A 20,008-nucleotide genomic window follows, 5' to 3' on the forward strand; every position below is an offset into this window, starting at 1 on the left:
TGACGAGCGAAGGTGGGGGAAAAGCCTCTTATAAAACCATCAGATCTCGTGAGAACTCACTGAGTATCACGAGAACAGCATGGAGGTAACTGCTCTCATGATTCAGTTACCTCCTGTAGGGATTATGGGAACTACTATTCAAGATGAGATTTGGGTGGGGACACAGCCAAACTGTATCATATATGTTTTAAAATATAAATATATGCCAATATATTAATACTCTCTCTATGAGAAAAATGCTTTATGTAGAAATATATTAGTAGTGCTTATTTTGAGGCCCCTTTGTTCTTGTTGCTTTTCTGTGTTTTCCAAATTTTCTCTTTTGAACAATCAATCTTTTGGTAATTCAGAGCAAAAAGAGACATTGATAAGTGCTGTGTTGGTGCAAGTTGAATATAGTTCTTTGAATGATATCAGTGACTGTGATAAAAATAATCGGATGTTCATTTTCATAGCTCTCACCATTTCCCCTTTTATTTTCTGAGATTGTACCATTGAATTCTTCTTTATTAAATTACTACTTTGATATTGACATGAATAAAAATAACCCTTCTTTACAGCGCTAATTTGTTTTGCTTTATTGGGAATGTTTTCTTGAATAACATTATATTAAATTAATAAAAACAACAAACATGAAAAACACCTAATTTCCTGCCACTTCACCTGATCTTCTTTTGAACTTACACAATTCATTTCCTGCTATTGGATGGTGAATCTGTAATTTAAATAATATAATTCAGAGCTCTATTATTAGTTCACCATCCTCATCATTTCCTATCTAGGCTATATAGATGCCTTCTCAATAGATCTCTCTGCTTCTGATCTCAGAGTAAAAGTCCAAGTTCTTTGAGTGGACTGTAAAACCTACAGTCCCCTCCATCACAGTGTTTTTTTCCTGTATCTGCATGGTTAGCTGTCTTATCTCCTTTAGACTTTTTATTTAAACACTAAAGTTTGAGTCCTTTGAAGTCTTCTCTGTGAGGCTTTCTTTGACTATCCTGTTTAAAACTGCATGTCTCATATGATGCTACTTGTTCTCTTTCCTGCTTTTATTTTTCTCTACAGTGTGTATTATTTACAGTGCAATGCATTTTAGTTATTAATTCTCCCCATATGTAGTAAAGCTACATGGAGGTAGGAAGTTCAATCTTTTATTCTTCTTTCATCCCTGCTCTATTCTCAGTACTTAAAACAGTGCCCAGTATTTAGTAGGTACTTAATGTTCGTTGAATAATGAGTGAACTCTAACTCTTTTAATTCATATTTCACACTGGAGTGATCCTTCCAAAACTCCCCAGGAGAGCTAATTGCATAGTAGTGCTTTATCACTCCATGATCTGGCCTCTGTCTTCAGTTGCATATGTTTTTGTTTTTCTCTCCATGTGTACGTGCATGTTATGTTTTGGTCTGGAAGTTAATTCCTTTCTCGTTCTTTGCCTGCCTAATGCCTACTTAACAAAAGAAAAACCAGGAAGATGTACCCCTGTTATGGCCTGATCTGTTCTGCCAAGTTAGATGTTCTTTCTTTGAGTCTCTTTGTGCTGTGTTACAGGAACTAGACTGTACTGAAAATTATTATTTTCTTGCTTGCATTTCTTCCAGATTTCGCTTTTTGTTAATCCATGTGTCTACAGTGCCTAGAACTAGGCTTATAGTGGTAGTTGAATGAATTAATACCTAATAGCCTTTTCTATGCTGCTCAGAATACTAATTTTAATAGGATAGTTCTTATATTGAGTTTTATTTTGTGTGTGCCTAAAAATATTACTGTATTGTAAGATATTTTATGTATTACACAATTGTTCTCCATGACATTTTACATTTGAGAAAGCAATTATTTCAATTTGCACACCTTCTGATGTTATATTAATATCTTTTGTGGATATCACAGATTATGAATTTATAGATTTTTGGGCAGAAGTAAGGAAATTATCTACCACTCCTGCCCAAATAGCGCTAATTATAGTAGTTATGTGATGCTGTTAGGGGGATTAACTTGTTATTTTTTAATGGGTAATCTCCATGCAGTATTAATCAAAAATTTTTTGACTTATTTTATAGGGAAGTCTTAAGAGAAGCCGACAGATCTCACCTCAGGAATTCATTCATGAGCTGAAAATGGGGTCTGCAGATGAGAGACTTGTCACATGCCTGGAGTCTCTCCGAGTGTCTTTGACCAGCAATCCTGTGAGGTAATTCATCTATTTGAACACCAACAGGGCAGATGTCATTAATGTGTTCTTTTAGTTTAATATTTTTTTTCATTGTGCCTGGCAAACCTCAACAGTTTCACAAAGTACAAACCGAATACCTGATGTTTATATGCAGGAAGAAATATAGTCTCAATAGTACCTTTTGCATTTATTACTGAGTGGTACATTGCTCAGGGACTTTTGAAAAGCTCTTTTCCCCCATAGAATTTTTAGAAACCTAAGGTGTTTTCTGAAAGAGAACTGTCATGTGAGAAACTATTAATTTAATATGACTGAGTTTCACCCTGAATTTTGTCATTATATGTTTACTTACTCATCTTATTTGACACAGTAAGAAATACCACTAATTCAGTTTTTCTGTTGTTGGAAATGATGTCGTTGTAGGACCCTATAGGTTAGTTTTGCTGTATTTACCAAATAACAGTACAGAACAACCAGAAATATTCAATTCTAGACACACACTAAAAAAAAATTTATCTGAAGTTCAAATTTAAGTGAGTATCCTGTACTTTATATGAAAACAGTACCATAGGTGTTTCCATAAGTCTGTTTTGAAATGGGGCTAATTTTTGGTGCCTCTAAGAAATAGTTGTGAGCAAAATTTAACAATCAGTGTAAATATATTTTTATAAACTGGGCATATTTAAACTTGTCAGATTATTGCATGGTAGGAGACAGACTTGTTAAAAAAACAAAAACCAGGAAGATGTACCTGAAATATATCACGTATGTTAATTGTGGTGCCTAAAAAGAGAGATTTTAGTCTATTCGGAGGCCATATGCTAACTCTGAATTAGGTGGCTAAACAAGAGTATTCTTGAAAAAATTCAAGCAGAAGTTGTTATGAAATAAATACCTAAACAGTCAGAATCAGAGAATTTCAGAGCTGCAAGGATTGTAGATCACTTTTGGGTTTTTACTGTGTAAGAAATGAATGATTATTTTTGCATAAGAATATATGTATATGTAGTCATGTATGTGTGTGTGTGTGTGTGTGTGTGTGTGTGTGTGTGTGTTCTGAAAGCTACAATTGCATACTATAATTGGAGGTTCATGATATGGAGAAGAATTTTCTCTGATTATTACTTTTTTGGAGATTTCTGTGGCTGGATTATAGTATGCAGAAATCCTTGACCGTACAAGTATTTAAAAGAAAACAACCTTAACTGCTGAGATGTGAGACTGAGTGACATTTAACTAAGGAGTATGATGAGTAAACAAAGAAACTTTATTGTATTTCAACTTTATTTTTCCATATTTTGCCATTTCCAGTCTGTCCTATAGACTGCAAACTAATGGTGGGCATGAAACTAGGGCTTCATGTGTATAATTTGCCTCTTGTTACCAGACACACTGTTTAGCATGTAGGAAATGCTCCATAAAGATTTGTTGATTAAAACAATGAGGTTTTAATTTTAGCCTTCTTTAATCTTACCTTGGCTAGTATTAGAAACTGAGAATGGATTAGGGAATTTATTTGACAGGTATATTCATAAATGAAGAGCTTTGGTGTCCAGCTTAATCTTTGCCTGTAAAATATGTTCATTTAAAAAAATATTTGGCCAGATATGGTATCTCAAGCCTGTAATCCCAGCACTTTGGGAGGCCGAGGCGGGTGGATCACTTGAGGTCAGGCATTCCAGACCAGCCTGGCCAACATGGCGAAATCCCATCTGTACTAAAATTATAAAACTTAGCCGGGCATAGTGGCGGGCACCTGTAATCCCAGCTATTTGGGAGGCTGAGTCAGGAGAATTTCTGGAACCTGGGAGGCGGAGGTTGCAGTGAGCTGGGATCATGCCACTGCATTCCAGGCTTGGGTGACGAGAATGGAAAAAAAAATTACTGAGCACCTGCTGTTTTCCAGTAGTATGTGTAGGTGTAGGGCTTGAGGAAACAAAGCAGATTCACACCGTATTTCTGTGGAATTTAAACATAGAAAGAGAGTATTTGGGGGTTGACTGGGGAGACAATTCACACTCATTTCTCAATTTATCTGTCTGCCAGTGGGCACAGGAAATATTCATAGTTTTTCAATATAATGAGAAGTAGACCCTTTATTTACTATCATTATTATTCTCCTCTTCTTCATCTACTCAAAAGTAGGTGTCTGTGCTAACAAAGGAAAACAAAATAGAAGGTATATATGAAATCATACATCTTACAATGGATTATTATTGTGATTTTACCTAAAAACACTGGGAAATTATGCTATGTCTGGTTCATTTGAACCTTATTTAAAGAAGAAAAACTAGAAACTGGTGGAATTGTTTCTCTAAGGATTCACAATTCTAGAATATGTTATTAGGAATCCATGATGTTACCCATGAAGTAGTTTTTTTTAATTAATTGAAAAGAATAGAAAATATTATCATTGGAGAAATTTTTCTGAAATCATGCCACTTTATTTTTAGAGAGAAAATTGAGAAGATCCTTTTTTTTTTTTTTTTTTTTTTTTTTTTTTTTTTTTGGGAGATGGAGTCTCACTCTGTTGCCCAGGCTGGAGGGCAGTGGTGCAATCTCGGATCACTGCCGCCTCTATCTCTATTTCCCGGGTTCAAGTGATTCTCCTGCCTCAGCCTCCCTGGTAGATGGGATTACACGTGCATGCCTGGCTAATTTTTGTGTTTTTAGTAGAGGCAGGCCTCAGCATGTTGGCCAGGCTGGTCTTGAATTCCTGACCTCTAAAGATCCACGTGCCTCAGCCTCCCAAAGTACTGGGATTATAGGTATGAGCCACTGTGCGTGGCCCAAGATGATACTTTTTGAGTATTTCTTTGTCCAGTGTTCCTATTAGATAAATGACTTAGGTGGACATGTAAAACTGGGAACTTATGCCTGTGATCAAATTTTTGGACTTTCCTGTTAGTTATGATGTGCCTGCTCTTTAAATAAGTTTTTAATTTTTATACAGTATGTGACTAAAAAGGGTTTCTAATTTTTGTCAAGTTTTGAGATCATTGTTAGACCTGTCATATCATTAAGTACATTAAAGTTTTTAAAATGTCTGAATAGAACAAAAAAGAAAATTGAACTGATTGATGGTCTTCCAGTGCTGGTATAGGTTCAGGATTTATTTAAATAAAAAATGAAAGAAGGCCGAGTACGGTGGCTCATGTCTGTAGTCCTGGCACTTTGGGAGGCTGAGACTGGCAGATCACTTGAGGCCAGGAGTTTGAGACCAGTCTGGCCAACATGGCGAAACCCCGTCTCTACTAAAACTACAAAAATTATCTGGACATGGTGGTGCATGCCTGTACTCCGTGCCACTTGGGAGGCTGAAGCACAAGAATCCCTTGAACCTGGGAGGCAGAGGTTGCAGTGACCTGAGATCATGCCACTGCACTCCAGCCTGGGCAATAGAGTGAGACTCTGTCTCAAAAAAAAAAAAAAAAAAAAAAAAAAATCAAGGAAAAAGTAGACTCCTCCGTACTCCCAATTACCTCTCACCTCTCGTCTCTGGATATGTAATATTTTTAGAGCCACTCTTCAACTTCTGAAACTGCTTAGCAATTGTGAGCCATGTCAGCCTTTTACTCTCTATGAATTATTTGAAAACCAGTATGCTAAATACTAGATTATTTGCCTTGCTTTATGAAGATTTGATGTAGAGATCACAAACATCTTCTATTTGTTGTTTATTGATTATCTAGTATTCTTGGTGACAGTTTTGAGCTAGTTCTGAACACCAGGGAAAAGACCAATTTCTTCAAATTATCAAATATTACTTTTAGTGGATCTTGACATAGTCAATAATTATGTTTGAATTATGGAATACATTTGGTTAGAAACATAAAATGGTAGACAGCAACATCATTATGATTGAAATCAAGCATTTATAGATCATACTCATCTATGCATATAGTAAAGGTGTCTTTATTTTCTCAATTTGACGTGCCTGTCAAGGGCAAGATTCTTTGTCTCAAAATCTAGGCTTATCAGGTTTTTGTGTTTTGAGATTTTAGGCTTTATTTTCCATTAATCATAGTTAAAATTTTCATTTTCAAATTAACAAGAATAATTTTTTTTTTTTTTTTTTTTTGAGACGGAGTCTCGCTCTGTCGCTGGGGCTGGAGTGCAGTGGCCGGATCTCAGCTCACTGCAAGCTCCGCTGCCCGGGTTCCCACCATTCTCCTGCCTCAGCCTCCAGAGTAGCTGGGACTACAGGCGCCCGCCACCTCGCCCGGCTAGATTTTTGTATTTTTTAGTAGAGACGGGGTTTCACCGTGTTAGCCAGGATGGTCTCGATCTCCTGACCTCGTGATCCGCCCGCCTCGGCCTCCCAAAGTGCTGGGATTACAGGCTTGAGCCACCGCGCCTCGCAACAAGAATAATTTTATCATAAAGTTCTATTTTTGTTAGATTTCTAAAGGGATTCTTAAGTTGATAACTATAATTTTGAGAAAATCATTTTGGAAAATTTTGCAGAAATGTGTGTGTTTACATAAAAACAAGTAAATGGCCTTTGAATGTCATTATTCCATTTAATAACTGTCATTTTTGGAATCTATTTTTTCTTCATTTCTGGAATTTAAAAACACAAAGCAGGTGGAAGATCTTGACTTTGGAGTTGATCTAGTTCATATGTAAAGACAGAAACAGAAAAACTTGTGACAAGCAGTGAGATCAGTGTACTCATTTTTATCAACATGGTCTGAGGAAGTCTTTCAAGATCAGAAATTTGAAGTTGCTAATACTCTGACTTACTTTAGATTTTCAGATAAAATATTAAACATTTCCAAAAGACAATTTGTCATAACAGTAAAACATGCATCTCCTTGCCTATTAATGAGGCTGAGACATATAATATTGCCTATAGCTTTGAAGCTTCCTTTCATCCCTTCTTAATCCTATACCGTCATTCATTCCTAAGCACTCCTTCCCCACACTATTCTATGGTAACCACTATCTTGAGTTTTGGGTTTATCGTTCCTTTCCGTTATAGTTTTAGCATATACGTATTCCTAATTAACCTTCCGTTTGGTTTTATATATTTTTGAAGTGTATGTTAATGGATCATCTTCCATGCATTCTTCTGAGAGTTGTATTTCCTCTCAATATTGTTTCACAGATTTATCCACCTTGATGTGTGCAGCTTTTCACATTTTTCCCAACTAATCATTTTCATACCTTATATTTTAGGAATATCTATTATAAATAGCATATGAATAATTTTTTATCTCGTCTGATAATCTTTGTCTTTACCTGGTAGTTTTAACTTTTTGTATCAATTGTGAAAATATGTTGGAATCTATGTCTGATGTTTCTTTTTGAATTTTTAATTTACGCTGCTTTTTCCAAGTTCATCATACAAACTGCTCCTGCTCCTCCTCATCTCTTCTTTCTGCTTCTTCCTTTTCTATATTCATCATTTCTGTTTATTATCCTTAACTTCTTTTGGATTGATATTTAATTTCTTATTTTATTTTTCCTCATTTACTGATTTGGAAGACAAATGATCATTTTCTAATCTTAGAAAAGAAATTTAAAATGAACACACTTTAAAAAGAAATTTAACTTGCATGTACTTAAAAGGTACAAAAGTAAGCAATATCTCTTCTCTTGAACCAAAGAAAACTTTAATATCTTTTTCACTTATATGCTGGTTTTTTTTTTTTTTTTTTTTTTTTTTTTTTTTTTTTGAGACGGAGTCTCGCTCTGTCGCCCAGGCTGGAGTGCAGTGACCGGATCTTGGCTCACTGCAAGCTCCGCCTCACGGGTTTACGCCATTCTCCTGCCTCACCCTCCCGAGTAGCTGGGACTACAGGCGCCCGCCACCTCGCCCGGCTAGTTTTTTTTGTATTTTTTAGTAGAGACGGGGTTTCACCAGGTTAGCCAGGATGGTCTCGACCTCCTGACCTCGTGATCCGCCCGTCTCGGCCTCCCAAAGTGCTGGGATTACAGGCTTGAGCCACCGCGCCCGGCCTTATATGCTTGTTTTGAGTGAAATTTCAGTGTATCTGTTTTCTTTTAATAAGTTAGATTTTACTATTATTGAGTCATATTATAAATATGTGTATATGTATATATGTTTCTACATACATCATTCTTTTTTATTTTTGTTTACTGCCCCTGATTATTTTACTTTTGCTTTAAGTATATTGTTAAGATCCCTTAGTGAGAGTGTGATTGCAAAATTCTGTTTGAAAGTATCTTTTTAAAAAATGATGTTTAGTCAAGTTGACTCACAATTTTTTGTTGTTGTTGTTATACTTAATGTCTCAAAGTATCTATTTGCCTTTGCTTTGGAAGGATAGTCTTCCTAGGGCATGCAATCGAGATGCAATTCAGGGTTTTAGATATCTATGCTTAACACATTGAAGATACTATTTTCTCTTCTGACTTTCATTGCTGTTTTTGAGAACTTGGCGTTTAGTAAAACTAATTCCTTTCCATGTAATCTGCCTTTTCTCTTTGTCTGGTTCTATAATGTTTTCTTTATTTTTGGTGTTCTAGAGTTTCTTTTACGTGTCTGCGTGAGATTTCTTTCTTTTTTTATTCTGATAGGGTTTTTTTTTTTTTTTTTTTTGGCCTTTTAAATATGACGGGTATCTTTCTGTGAAAATTTTGTCATTGTTTTGTCAAGTATTGCCTTTTCCCTTCTAATTATGTATATGTTAGAACTTCTTGTTCTATGCTGTATTATTTCCTATTCTATCATTAATACTTTCCATTTATTTGTCTCTCTCTATTACATTCTGGATATATTTTTTTAGATTTGCATGGCATGTTTTAGTATTTTAGATTAACAAGTTATAAAAACTTATTAAAAATTCACCTTAGGTGAAAAAGGTTTGAGAATTAACAATATATTCAGATTCATTTTGATACTGGTAGTGATAATTTCTGAAATGGGCAGGTAGAGTAAGGTTTTCCTGGGTGTATTTCTTTTCTCTTTTTCCTTCCCTTTTTTTTCTTTCTCTCTCTTCTTCCTTTCTCTTTGATATTGATACATGGAGGTAAGTAATGCAGGCAGCTCTGTTTTCTTTCCTGTTATTCAATATGGTAGCCACTAGTTGCCTGTGGCTATTTAAATTTAGTTAACTAAAAATGAATAAAAAGAAACCCCACAACATATTTGCTTGAGAGCCACATGTAGTTAGTGGCTACCATTTTGGACAATATATATAGGCCATTTCTGTCATTGTAAGCAATTCTATTAGACAGTGCTGCCTAAGGGGTCTTGGTTCTGCATATCCACTTCTTTGATATATTAACTATATTATTATTACATTCTCAATGTTATATTCCAGATGGTGAGATTATTATAAAGAAAATAAACTCTGACAGATTGAAGATTATTTTAAAATCTGCAAGAATGATTGGACATTAATCTCAAGAGAATCCCAAGGGAATAAAAGAGTGATCTAAGGAAGGTTCCCTTCAGCAGGGAGTGCTGTCTTAGCAGGATGAAGCTAAGGGAGCGAGTGGGCTTTATGCCAGGTATTAAGGAATAGAAAAGGAGAGGTGAAGTATGTCTGACAGGAAGTGCTATAGTTATGGTCCCTGACAGTCTTTGGTGTAACTGCCTGTAGCTGTGATGAGGGAATCAGCAATATAGTGCATCACAGAAGTCATAGAAACATCTCCTTTGGTAAATTAAAAACATTAGTGGGATGCATTTTTTAAACACAGTTTTTGTTAGAGAGATGTGCCTACATGTACCTCTTAAAGACATTTTTTTCAAGATTACTTTCCAATAAGAAGTCAAAAAGTATTAGGTAGGATATTAATATACTTCTTTACCTGTTTATTTTGACACTGCCATCTATCTTTGAATATGCCTTCTATTATTTCTTAATTGCCATTCAGAGTAGCATTGCTTATTAAATAAATATTTATTGAAATTTCTAATTTTAGGTCATGTGACTGTCCTTTCTAAAAGCATGTCAGATTGATGAAATATTAATGAAAAAATATCCTGGAAGAAAGTAACTATTAATGTTTTCAAATAAGTACTAACTTTATATTTTCTTTTTTTTTTGAGACGGAGTCTCACTCTGTTGCCCAGGCTGGAGTGCAGTGGCCGGATCTCAGCTCACTGCAAGCTCCGCCTCCTGGGTTTACGCCATTCTCCTGCCTCAGCCTCCCGAGTAAGCTGGGACTACCGGCGCCTGCCACCTCGCCCGGCTACTAGATTTTTGTATTTTTTAGTAGAGACGGGGTTTCACCATGTTAGCCAGGATGGTCTCGATCTCCTGACCTTGTGATCCGCCCGTCTCGGCCTCCCAAAGTGCTGGGATTACAGACTTGAGCCACCGCGCCCGGCTCTAACTTTATATTTTCAAAGGACAAGCCATTACTTTCTCATGCTTTCACAGTCCTTCCAAACCTAGCACCATTTCTCTAAGAGACCTCTAGAAGACTGAATGTTCCCTAGGGGTAGGAGACTGCCTCTTTTGTATGTTGTCATTCATTCTATAGCTTTTTTTTTTGGTTTATAGATGTAGCAAAATGTTGTATAAATATTGGTTTAAAAGTGTATCTGTATCTTAAAAGCTTTGGCTTTGAATACAGGGTTAACAGTAAACAAAGAACACATGGAAAATGTATTAATTGCTTTTAACAGACACGTATCTTCTATAGATGGTAAATAAGAGCTGCTCAGCTTAATTTATAGTTGACCTGAGAGGGCCTGGAATTGTAAAGTGCTCCAAATCTATTTTTTAAATATCTATATCTATATATGCCATGTATATATATATATACACACACACACACAGCATATATACGTATACATGGTAAATATATCTGCCATATATATCTCCCAGTTTATTTAAAATATACATTTCTGTTTAAATGGCCAAGATTGACTATCTTTTTAAAAAAAATTCTGTTAACATGTAAAGTAAGTCACAATGTGACACAGAATCCAAAATCTTCATTTTTAACGCAGTTTCATATAAACTACGAGAGCTCATATATTTCTAGAGTAGTTATATTCAACTACTCTATTAAAAATAGATTTTGGACCCTATGTTACTGATATTTAAGTACAACCGGGAGAAAATGTAACTAAAACCTAATTATTTGAGCTGGGCATGGTGGCACATGCCTGTAGTCCTGGTTACTTGGGAGGCTGAGGCAGGAGGATCTCTTGAGTCCAGAAATTCTGGACTATGGTGCACTGTGCCAATCAGGTGTCCACAGTAAGTTCAGCATCAATATGGTGACCTCCGGAGAGCAGCAGACCACCAGATTGCCCAGTGAGGGATGAACCGGCCCAGGTCAGAAACAGAGTAGGTTAAACTCGCATGCTGAACAGTAGTGGGATTGTGCTTGTGAATAGCCACTGTACTCTAGCATGGGCAACGCAGTGAGTCCCTGCCTCTTAAAACAGAGCAAAATAAAACAAACGTAATTTTTTGAAACTATCATTTTACTGTTTAAAAGACAACAACAAAAGGTAGAGTGTTAAGCCAAAACAATTTGGAAAAAAATACTGTTAAACTTTACAGTTTCTTATGGATATAAAGGTGGAATATAATAAACTTTCTTTCTTTTTAATTGTTATTGCCTGTTTTCTGAGAATGCAAACCTTATGTGTTTATGGCTTTACAGCTATCAGTATGAAGCTATTAACTGAATATTTTGGTTTCTGTTGAAAGATAAATATTTTAAATGAGAGAAATTATTGAACTGCAGATACTAAAGCCTCTATTAGTATTTTACATAAAAAGAATCAGTATAGTTTATTCCTTAGATTAATTTTCTGGGCTTGTTATTATGTCTTAGCGTATTGCCTGGTTGGTTAAGTAAAATATTTTTAAAATGATGATGTTTATCTTGATATTCCCTTACATATCTATACATGAAGAAAGGCCTTAATACAAAGGATGCATCACATTGACAGTAGGTGGAAGTTTTAATTTTTATGATTCAGAAAGCTTTTTAAGAGTAAAACTCAATTTTATCATTTAGATTGGTGATAGATTTCTAGTTCTTTTATTAGAGGGGGCAGTATATGTCTGAAAGGAACAGGTGCAGTTTATTTCAGCCTCTATTGTATATTAAATTTCATAAGTAATAATTGACATAGTTTGGGTATTTGTTCTTGCTCAGATCTCCTGTTGAATTGAATGCTGAAGATGGGGCCTGGTGGGAGGTGTTTGGCTCATGGGAGTAGATCCCAACGAATTTGGTGCTGTCTTTGCAATAGTAAGTGAATTTTCATGAGATCTGGTCATTTAAAAGTGTATATCACCTCTGCCCACATTCTCTTTCTTGCTCCTGGTCTCACCATGTGATGTGCCTGTTCCCCCTTCACCTTCCGCCAAGCTTCCTAAGGCCAACTCAGAAGGCAAGCAGATGCTGGTGTCATGCTTCTTGTGCAGCCTGCGAACCATGAGCCAATTAAACCTTTTTCCTTAGAAATTACCCAGATGCAGATATTTCTTTATAGAAATGCGAGAATTGCTTAATACAGAAAATTGGTAATAAAGAATGGGGCATTTGCTATAAAAATATCTGAAAATGTGGAAGGAACTTTGGTACTAGGTGATGGGCAGAGGTTGGAAGAATTTGGAGAGCTCAGAAGAATATGGGAAATAAGGGAAAGTTTGAAACTTCCTTGAGACTGGTTAAATAATTGTGACCAAAGTGCTGATAGTAATATGGACAGTGAAATCCATGCTGAAGAGGTCTCATGTAAATGAGGAACTTATTGGGAACCGGGAGCAAAGGTCATGCATGCTATGCTTTAGCAAAGAATTTGGCTGCATTTTGCTTCTGCCCTTGGGATTTGTGGAAGGTTGAACTTCAGAGTGATATAGGGTATCTGGTGGAAGAACTTTCTAAGCACCAAAGCATTCAAGATGTGGCCTGGTTTTTTCTAATTGCCTGTGTTCCAGTGTTGGAGCAAAGAAATTTATATTTGAACAGGAAGAAAAGCATAAAGGTTTGGAAAATTTGCAGCCTGCCCACATGGCAAAGAAAAAAGCTTTTTTTTCAGAGAGGAACTCAAGAAGGCTGTGGAGCAATTACTTGCTAGACAAATTTGTATAACTAAAAAGGAGTGGGGAGTTAATGTCCAAGACAATAAGGGAAAAACCTTGAAGGCATTTCAGAGACCTTTGGCAGCCCCTCCCATCACAGGCCCAGAGGCCTAGTGGGGAAGAATAGTTTTAAGGGCCAGGCCTGGGGCCCTGCTGCTCTGTGTAGCCTTGAGACACTGCTCCTTGCTTCCCTGCCACTGTGGCTCCAGCCTCAGCTCAAAGGGGCCCTGGTCCAGCTTGGGCCACAGCTCCAGAGAGTGTAAGCTGTAAGTCTTGGTGACTTCCATGTGGTGTTAAGCCTGTGGGTGCACAGAGTGCAAGAGTTGAGGTTTGGTAGCCACCACCTAGATTTCAGAGAGTATATGGAGAAAGCCTGGGTGTCCAGGTAGAAGACTACTGTAGGAGCTGGCAGAATCCTCACATAGAACCTCTGCTAAGGTAGTGCCAAGGGGAAATGTGGGGTTGGACCCCCTACACCGAGTCCCCAATGGGACACTACCTAGTGGAGTTGTGAGAAGGGGGTCATTGCTCTTCAGACCCAGGAATGGTATATCCACCAGCATCTTGCACCCTATACCTGGAAAAGCCATAGACACTCAATGCTGGCACCTGAGAGCTGCTGTGGGTGGTGCACCCTGCAAAGGTACAGGGGCAGAGCTACCTAAGGCCTTGGGAGCCCACCCCTTGTACCAGTGTGGCCTGGATTGGGACACGGAGTCAAGAAGATTATTTTGGAACTTTAAGATTTAATGACTGCAGGCCAGGCGCAGTGGTTCACACCTGTAATCCCAGCACTTTGGGAGGCCGAGGTGGGCGGATCACGAGGTCAAGAGATTGAGACCATCCTTGCCAATGTGGTGAAATTCTGTCTCTACTAAAAATACAAAAATTAGCTGGGCATAGTGGCGTGTGCCAGCTACTCGGGAGGCTGAGGTAGGAGAATCACTTCAACCTGGGAGGCGGAGGTTGCAGTGAGCCGAGATTGTGCCACTGCACTCCAGCCTGGTGACAGAGCGAGAGACTCCATCTCAATAAAAAAAAAAAAAAAAAAAAAAAGATTTAATGACTGCCCTACTGGGTTTCAAACTTGCCTATGGCCTACAGCCCCTTTGTTTTGGCTGATTTCTCCTATTTAGAATGGGAATGTTTACCTAATATCTGTACCCCCATTGTATCTTCGAAGTGAATGACTTGTTTTTGATTTTACAGGCTTGTAGGTGGAAGGGACTTGCCTTGTCTCAGATGAGACTTTGCACTTTGGACTTTTGAGTTAATGCTAGAATGAATTAAGACTTTGGGGGACTATTAGAAAGGCATGATCATATTTTGCAATTTGAAAAGGATATGATATTTGGAAGGGGCTAAGGGCAGACTGATACAGATTGGATATTTGTCCCCACCCAAATCTCATGGTGAATTGCCATCTCTGGTGCTGGAGGTGGGGCCTGGTGGGAGGTGTTTGGATCATGGGTGAGATCCCTCGTGGCTTGGTGCTGTCTTTGTGATAGTGAGGAGTTTTTGTAAGATCTCATCATTTACAAGTGTGCCTCCCTTGCCCCCTCTCCAGCCAACACACACACTTTGGCTCTGGCCATGTGACATGCCTGCTACCCTTTCACCTTCTGCCATGATTAGAAGCTTCTTAAGGCCTTCCCAGAAGCAGAGTAGATGCTGGTGCCATACCTCCTGTACAACCTGCAGAACTGCGAGCCAATTAAACCGCTTTTCTTTATAAATTACCATGCCTCAGGCATTTCTTTATAGCAATGCAAGAATGGGCTAATACAATAATATGAAAGAAACACCCGAAAGAAACACCCAAAAGAAAGTTAGAGCCACTGATATCACCTGGAATCGCTCTGCAGGGCTAAGTAGAAGTTTAGCCCATTTGAACAGAAGTCTGATAGAACTTTCTACGATGACAAAAATGGCCTGTGTCTGTCTTGTTCATTACAGAAGCTGCTTACTACATGTGGCTGTTGAGCACTTGAAATATTGCTAGTGTGATTAGGATTTAAATTTTAATTAAAATTTAAATAGCCACATGTGTCTAGAGGCTACCCTATTGGACAACACATCCTTAGAGATCAGAAAAACATATTTCTCGTGCACTTGTTTTGAGTCTTTGTACTCTTGAGTCTGTGTATGTGGCTGCCCTTTCCAGCATGCTATGAATTTCTGAGGAGGGGGACAAAGGGTTGTGTCATTGTGAAGCCTTAATATGGGACTCAGGAGAGAAGATCAGAGTACATGTTAAATGGATTTGAATAGTAAAAAGAGAATAAGGAGATTAATGCTTGAAATAAAGTAAAATACATGAGCCTGTACTGCTCATTTTGCAAGACAGGAGAGCAGGTATTTAAAGTGTTTTTATGCATTCTCTGTTTGGGATACTAGATGAGGTGCAAGGATTTCTTTTCTTAAATTGCTGAGATTCCTTTTAGAGAGAAACATCTAACATGCGAAAGAATAAAGCTCTTAAGCTCCTAAGTATGTGACATGGATAACATGTCACTAAAATATAGCACAGGATTTTGTTATTTGTACATGCAACAGGTATTCCAAGGGCTATGCTAGGTGCCACAGTAAATGAGAAGCATATAGGAGAGAGAAACCTAGAACATAAAGAAATAAAATAAAAAGGTGTAATCAGTTCAGTAAAGAAAAAATGGGGACTGAGAGTGATTAATGGAGAGGTTTTTTGATGTCGCTGATTATAGAAAGTCTTTTTAAGGTGGTGAAGTTTGACACCAAAGGACAAGGAACTAGTTTAGAGAGGAGTGGACAGTAGTACTGAACATGAGGTGGAGAAACCGTGCGGCAGAGGGGTGGAGAAATCCAAAATGCTGTCGGAGAAGGTGGGCAGTGTCCAGGCCATGTGGGAGGTCATGGCCATCAAGATCATGGTAAGGATACTGGATTTTCATTCTATGGAAGTTGGAGTCTGTTGAAGAGTTTCAAGCAGGAGATGAGCTATTCTGGCTTTCTAAAAAGATCACTTTAACTGCTACAGGGAGTGTATTAGTGTGTTCTCAGGCTGCTATAAAGAACTGCCTGAGACTGGGTAATTTATAAAGGAAAGAGGTTTAATTGACCCACAGTTCTGCTTTACTGGAGAGGCCTCAGGAAACTTACAATCATGGCAGAAGGCAAAGGAGAAGCAGGCACCTTCTTCACAGGGTGGCAGGATGGAGTGAGTGGAAGCAGGGGAAATGACAAATTCCCCTTATAAAGCCATCAGATCTTGTGAGAACTCACTTGCTTTCGAGAGAATAGCATGCAGGAAACCACTCCCATGATCCCATTACCTCCACCTGGTCCTGCCCTTGACATGTGGGGATTATGGGGATTACAATTTGACATGAGATTTGGGTGGGGACAAAAACTCAAACCATATCAGGGAGAATTGATTGAAAGGAGGAGAGAGTGGACAAGGAAGTGTGAGAAAGGAGGCTCTGGCAGTAGTCACATGAATTAGGAGGGTGGCTTGTATGAGGATTGTAGCAGTGGTGGGCCAAGGGGTGGGTGAATCTTGCAGATAAATTGGAGGTGGAAACTGTAGGACCTGTTGATGAGTTGGATGTAGGATGTGAATGAAAAGGAGGAATCGGCCGGGCGCGGTGGCTCAAGCCTGTAATCCCAGCACTTTGGGAGGCCGAGACGGGCGGATCACGAGGTCAGGAGATCAAGACCATCCTGGCTAACATGGTGAAACCCCGTCTCTACTAAAAATACAAAAAACTAGCCGGGCGACCTGGCGGGCGCCTATAGTCCCAGCTACTCGGGAGGCTGAGGCAGGAGAATGGCGCGAACCCGGGAGGTGGAGCTTGCAGTGAGCTGAGATCCGGCCACTGCACTCCAGCCTGGGCGACAGAGCGAGACTCCGTCTCAAAAAAAAAAAAAAAAAAAAAAAAAGAAAAGGAGGAATCGAGAATAAGTTTTTTTTTTTTTTTTACTTGAGCAAATAGGCAGATAGTAGTGCTGTTATAGGCAGATAGTAGTGCTGTTAACTGGGGTGGAGGAGGTTGTTACTTGTTCCGTGAATTTTGGAAAAGAAACCCCCCCCCCCTTTTTTTTTGAGATGGAGTCTTGCTCTGTCACCAGACTGGAGTGCAGTGGCACTATTTCAGCTCACTGCAACCTCCGCTTCCCAGGTTCAAGTGATTCTCCTGCCTCAGGCTCTTGAGTAGCTGGGACTACAGGCGCCCGCCACCACACCTGGCTAATTTTTGTAGTTTTAGTAGGGATGGGGTTTCCCCTTGTTGGCCAGGATGGTCTCAATCTCCTGACTTCATGATCTGCCTGCCTCGGCCTCCCAAAGTGCTGGGATTACAGGTGTGAGGCACCATGCCCGGCCCAAAATATCCCTTTTTAACATGTTAAGTTTGACATGTTTAAAATAGAGTATCACAATTTGACACATCAGGCAAGCCCCTAGATATGTGAGTCTGGTGCTTACATATACGGAGTGGAGATATTTAAGCCCTGAGAATGGATGGAATCCCAGTGTGGGCAGGTTGTTTGGAGAAGGAAACTAAAGATGTAGGCGAGTGGTCAGAACAAGTTCTGAGGGACTTCGGGTTCAGAAAGTTCAGAAATAGATGATCCAGAAAGGGAAGAGGAGGCAGAAACACAGACTGGGGAGTAGCCAGTGGGGAGGAGAACGCCAAATGCTGATTTCTGGACCTAAAGGAAAAGTGTTTCAAAATAAGGGAGGGACAAACTGCATAGCGCGCTGCTGTGAGGTGGGGCAAGATGATATTATTGGAATTGGCAAGAGGAAGGTTGTTGCATCCTTTGAGAAAATGGATTTTTTTGGAGTCTTGGTGGTAGAAGCCAGACTGAAGTGAGACTGAGTGAATGGATGGCAAAAAGTGCTGACCATGCTTGTGAGAAATTTTTTGAGACCTTTTGCTGTAAAAGAAAGGAGAGAAATGGGAACTAACTGGAGGGGTATCTGAGGTCAAGTGAATGGAACTTGGTGAACACATGGAGAAATCAAATTAGTGAGAATTCAAAGAAGATGGAACTATGAATTGGCCTTGAAAGATGAAATTATTTCAGTTGTTACAAAGGCAGTTATGTGGAGGGGAGCATTATGAGTGCATTGCCACACAAAGGTAGCAGTGAAATTTATAGAATCAGGGGAAAATTATGGATTTAATAATTAGGACTGCTCTGACTAGCATTGGGTAATAGTGACAAGTATTTAGGGTGGCAACAAGTGGTGAAAAGCCTGAAATGTGACCATAACGTCTTTTCCACATATATTGTTGGCAAATTAGTCTATATTTAAAATGAATAATTTAGTGTTTTTTTTGAACTAGCGATGTTAAATTTGATACTAAGAAACTACTTAGTATCCAAACAAGGTATTTCCTTTTCTATAATATGTTCCTTTTAATAGTGGACTTAAGTTTTGATTAGAGGACATACCAGTATCTATGTTTTAAAATCTATAGTTCTTTTACTGTTTTTTCATCTAAAGGTCAAGAACTCTTGTTTCTTGTGCTTTGTTTTTTATCATTCCTGTTAACCTGGTTTTATTTTCATTTTATTTGGAATGCTTTCTCTAGATACGTTATGCCTTTCAGTATGTTATAGCCAAAAAGAAACTAGGAGAACATGACATTTATTACTGTGTTATCTTATCTGATATGAAAAGTGGGAATAAATGATTGTTTTTAAATATGCAGTTTCCTTAAGAAGTATATTTCAAGAAAATATACATATTCGTGGTTGTATTTTGAAGGTTAGTAGATTTGACAATCTGATCATTATTTATAATAGTTCCTGAATTCCCAGCCTGGCTGTGTAATTTAGTGTAATTTGGGTGGATGCACCATTGAATGGCATGTAGGTGTATGTTTGTCTTGCCCCCAGGGCATGCTAAGTACTTTGTACTCCCTCCTAGAACTGTTCATTTTAAGTATTTAGTCACCTTGGTAAAGGTAGGTGAAAATGAAAGCTTAAAATAAGCTATAATTATATTCAGCATTGGTGATATATTACTCTGACAGAGGAATGTAAATTGGGTCTAGATATTAAACAGTATTAAAGCTGACCTTCCAAGTTTAAGGTACGAAATTTGTTAGTTTGTCACATGTGAGCAGTAATGTATTGTTTTCTCCTTTTAAGAAGCTTTGTGTATTGATTTTAAACCGTCTAGGTTTGTGTTTCCCTAGGCATTCATGTAAGATTATTCTTTGGGGTAATTAAAAATATTTTTCTTATTACAAAAAATATAAGTTCATTATAGGACAATAAGAAAATACACAAAAGCAAAATCAAGAAAAATGTATAATATTATCTACTTAAATAGACACTAACTTCTTGGAAGAAGAGAGAGAGAGACAGACAGACACTCTGTCTACAGAGGAAGTCTTCCTGTCTAATACCGTTGGTTGATTGGTTAAAAATTTGCTTAAAGCATGTAATCATCAAATAAATGATTCAAATATAACCCAAACATTTTTTTTTTTCAATCTAAAGGATAAACATTTTTTCTCTAGACATTTCATGTGGAGCCCAGACCTTTTCTTGGAGTGGGCAAAGGCTGATTGCAAAAAGCATACCCATAATGCATTGTCTTCCTGATGTCGGTGGTTTTTTTTTTTTTTTTTTTTTTTTTTTTTTTTTTTTTTTGAGACGGAGTCTCGCTCTGTCACCCAAGCTGGAGTGCACTGTCCAGATCTCAGCTCACTGCAAGCTCCACCTCCCGGGTTCATGCCATTCTCCTGCCTTAGCCTCCCGAGGAGCTGGGACTACAGGCGCCCGCCACCTCGCCAGGCTAGGTTTTTG

The 20,008-nt window shown here is 38.2% G+C and overlaps 1 protein-coding gene across 2 annotated transcripts in view; it reads left to right on the plus strand.

Moving 5' to 3' along the window:
- Positions 1 to 20,008, plus strand: part of DIAPH3 (diaphanous related formin 3) — a 517,788-nt gene that overhangs the window by 123,303 nt on the left and 374,477 nt on the right. For both annotated transcript variants that reach the window (XM_030922410.1, XM_030922411.1), the window contains one exon: positions 2,062 to 2,192. In XM_030922410.1, coding sequence (XP_030778270.1) covers positions 2,062 to 2,192 — 131 coding nt within the window. The remainder of the gene's footprint in view (positions 1 to 2,061; positions 2,193 to 20,008) is intronic.

This window comes from Rhinopithecus roxellana, chromosome 18, assembly GCF_007565055.1.
Source record: "Rhinopithecus roxellana isolate Shanxi Qingling chromosome 18, ASM756505v1, whole genome shotgun sequence".
Classification (NCBI taxonomy): Eukaryota; Metazoa; Chordata; class Mammalia; order Primates; family Cercopithecidae; genus Rhinopithecus; species Rhinopithecus roxellana.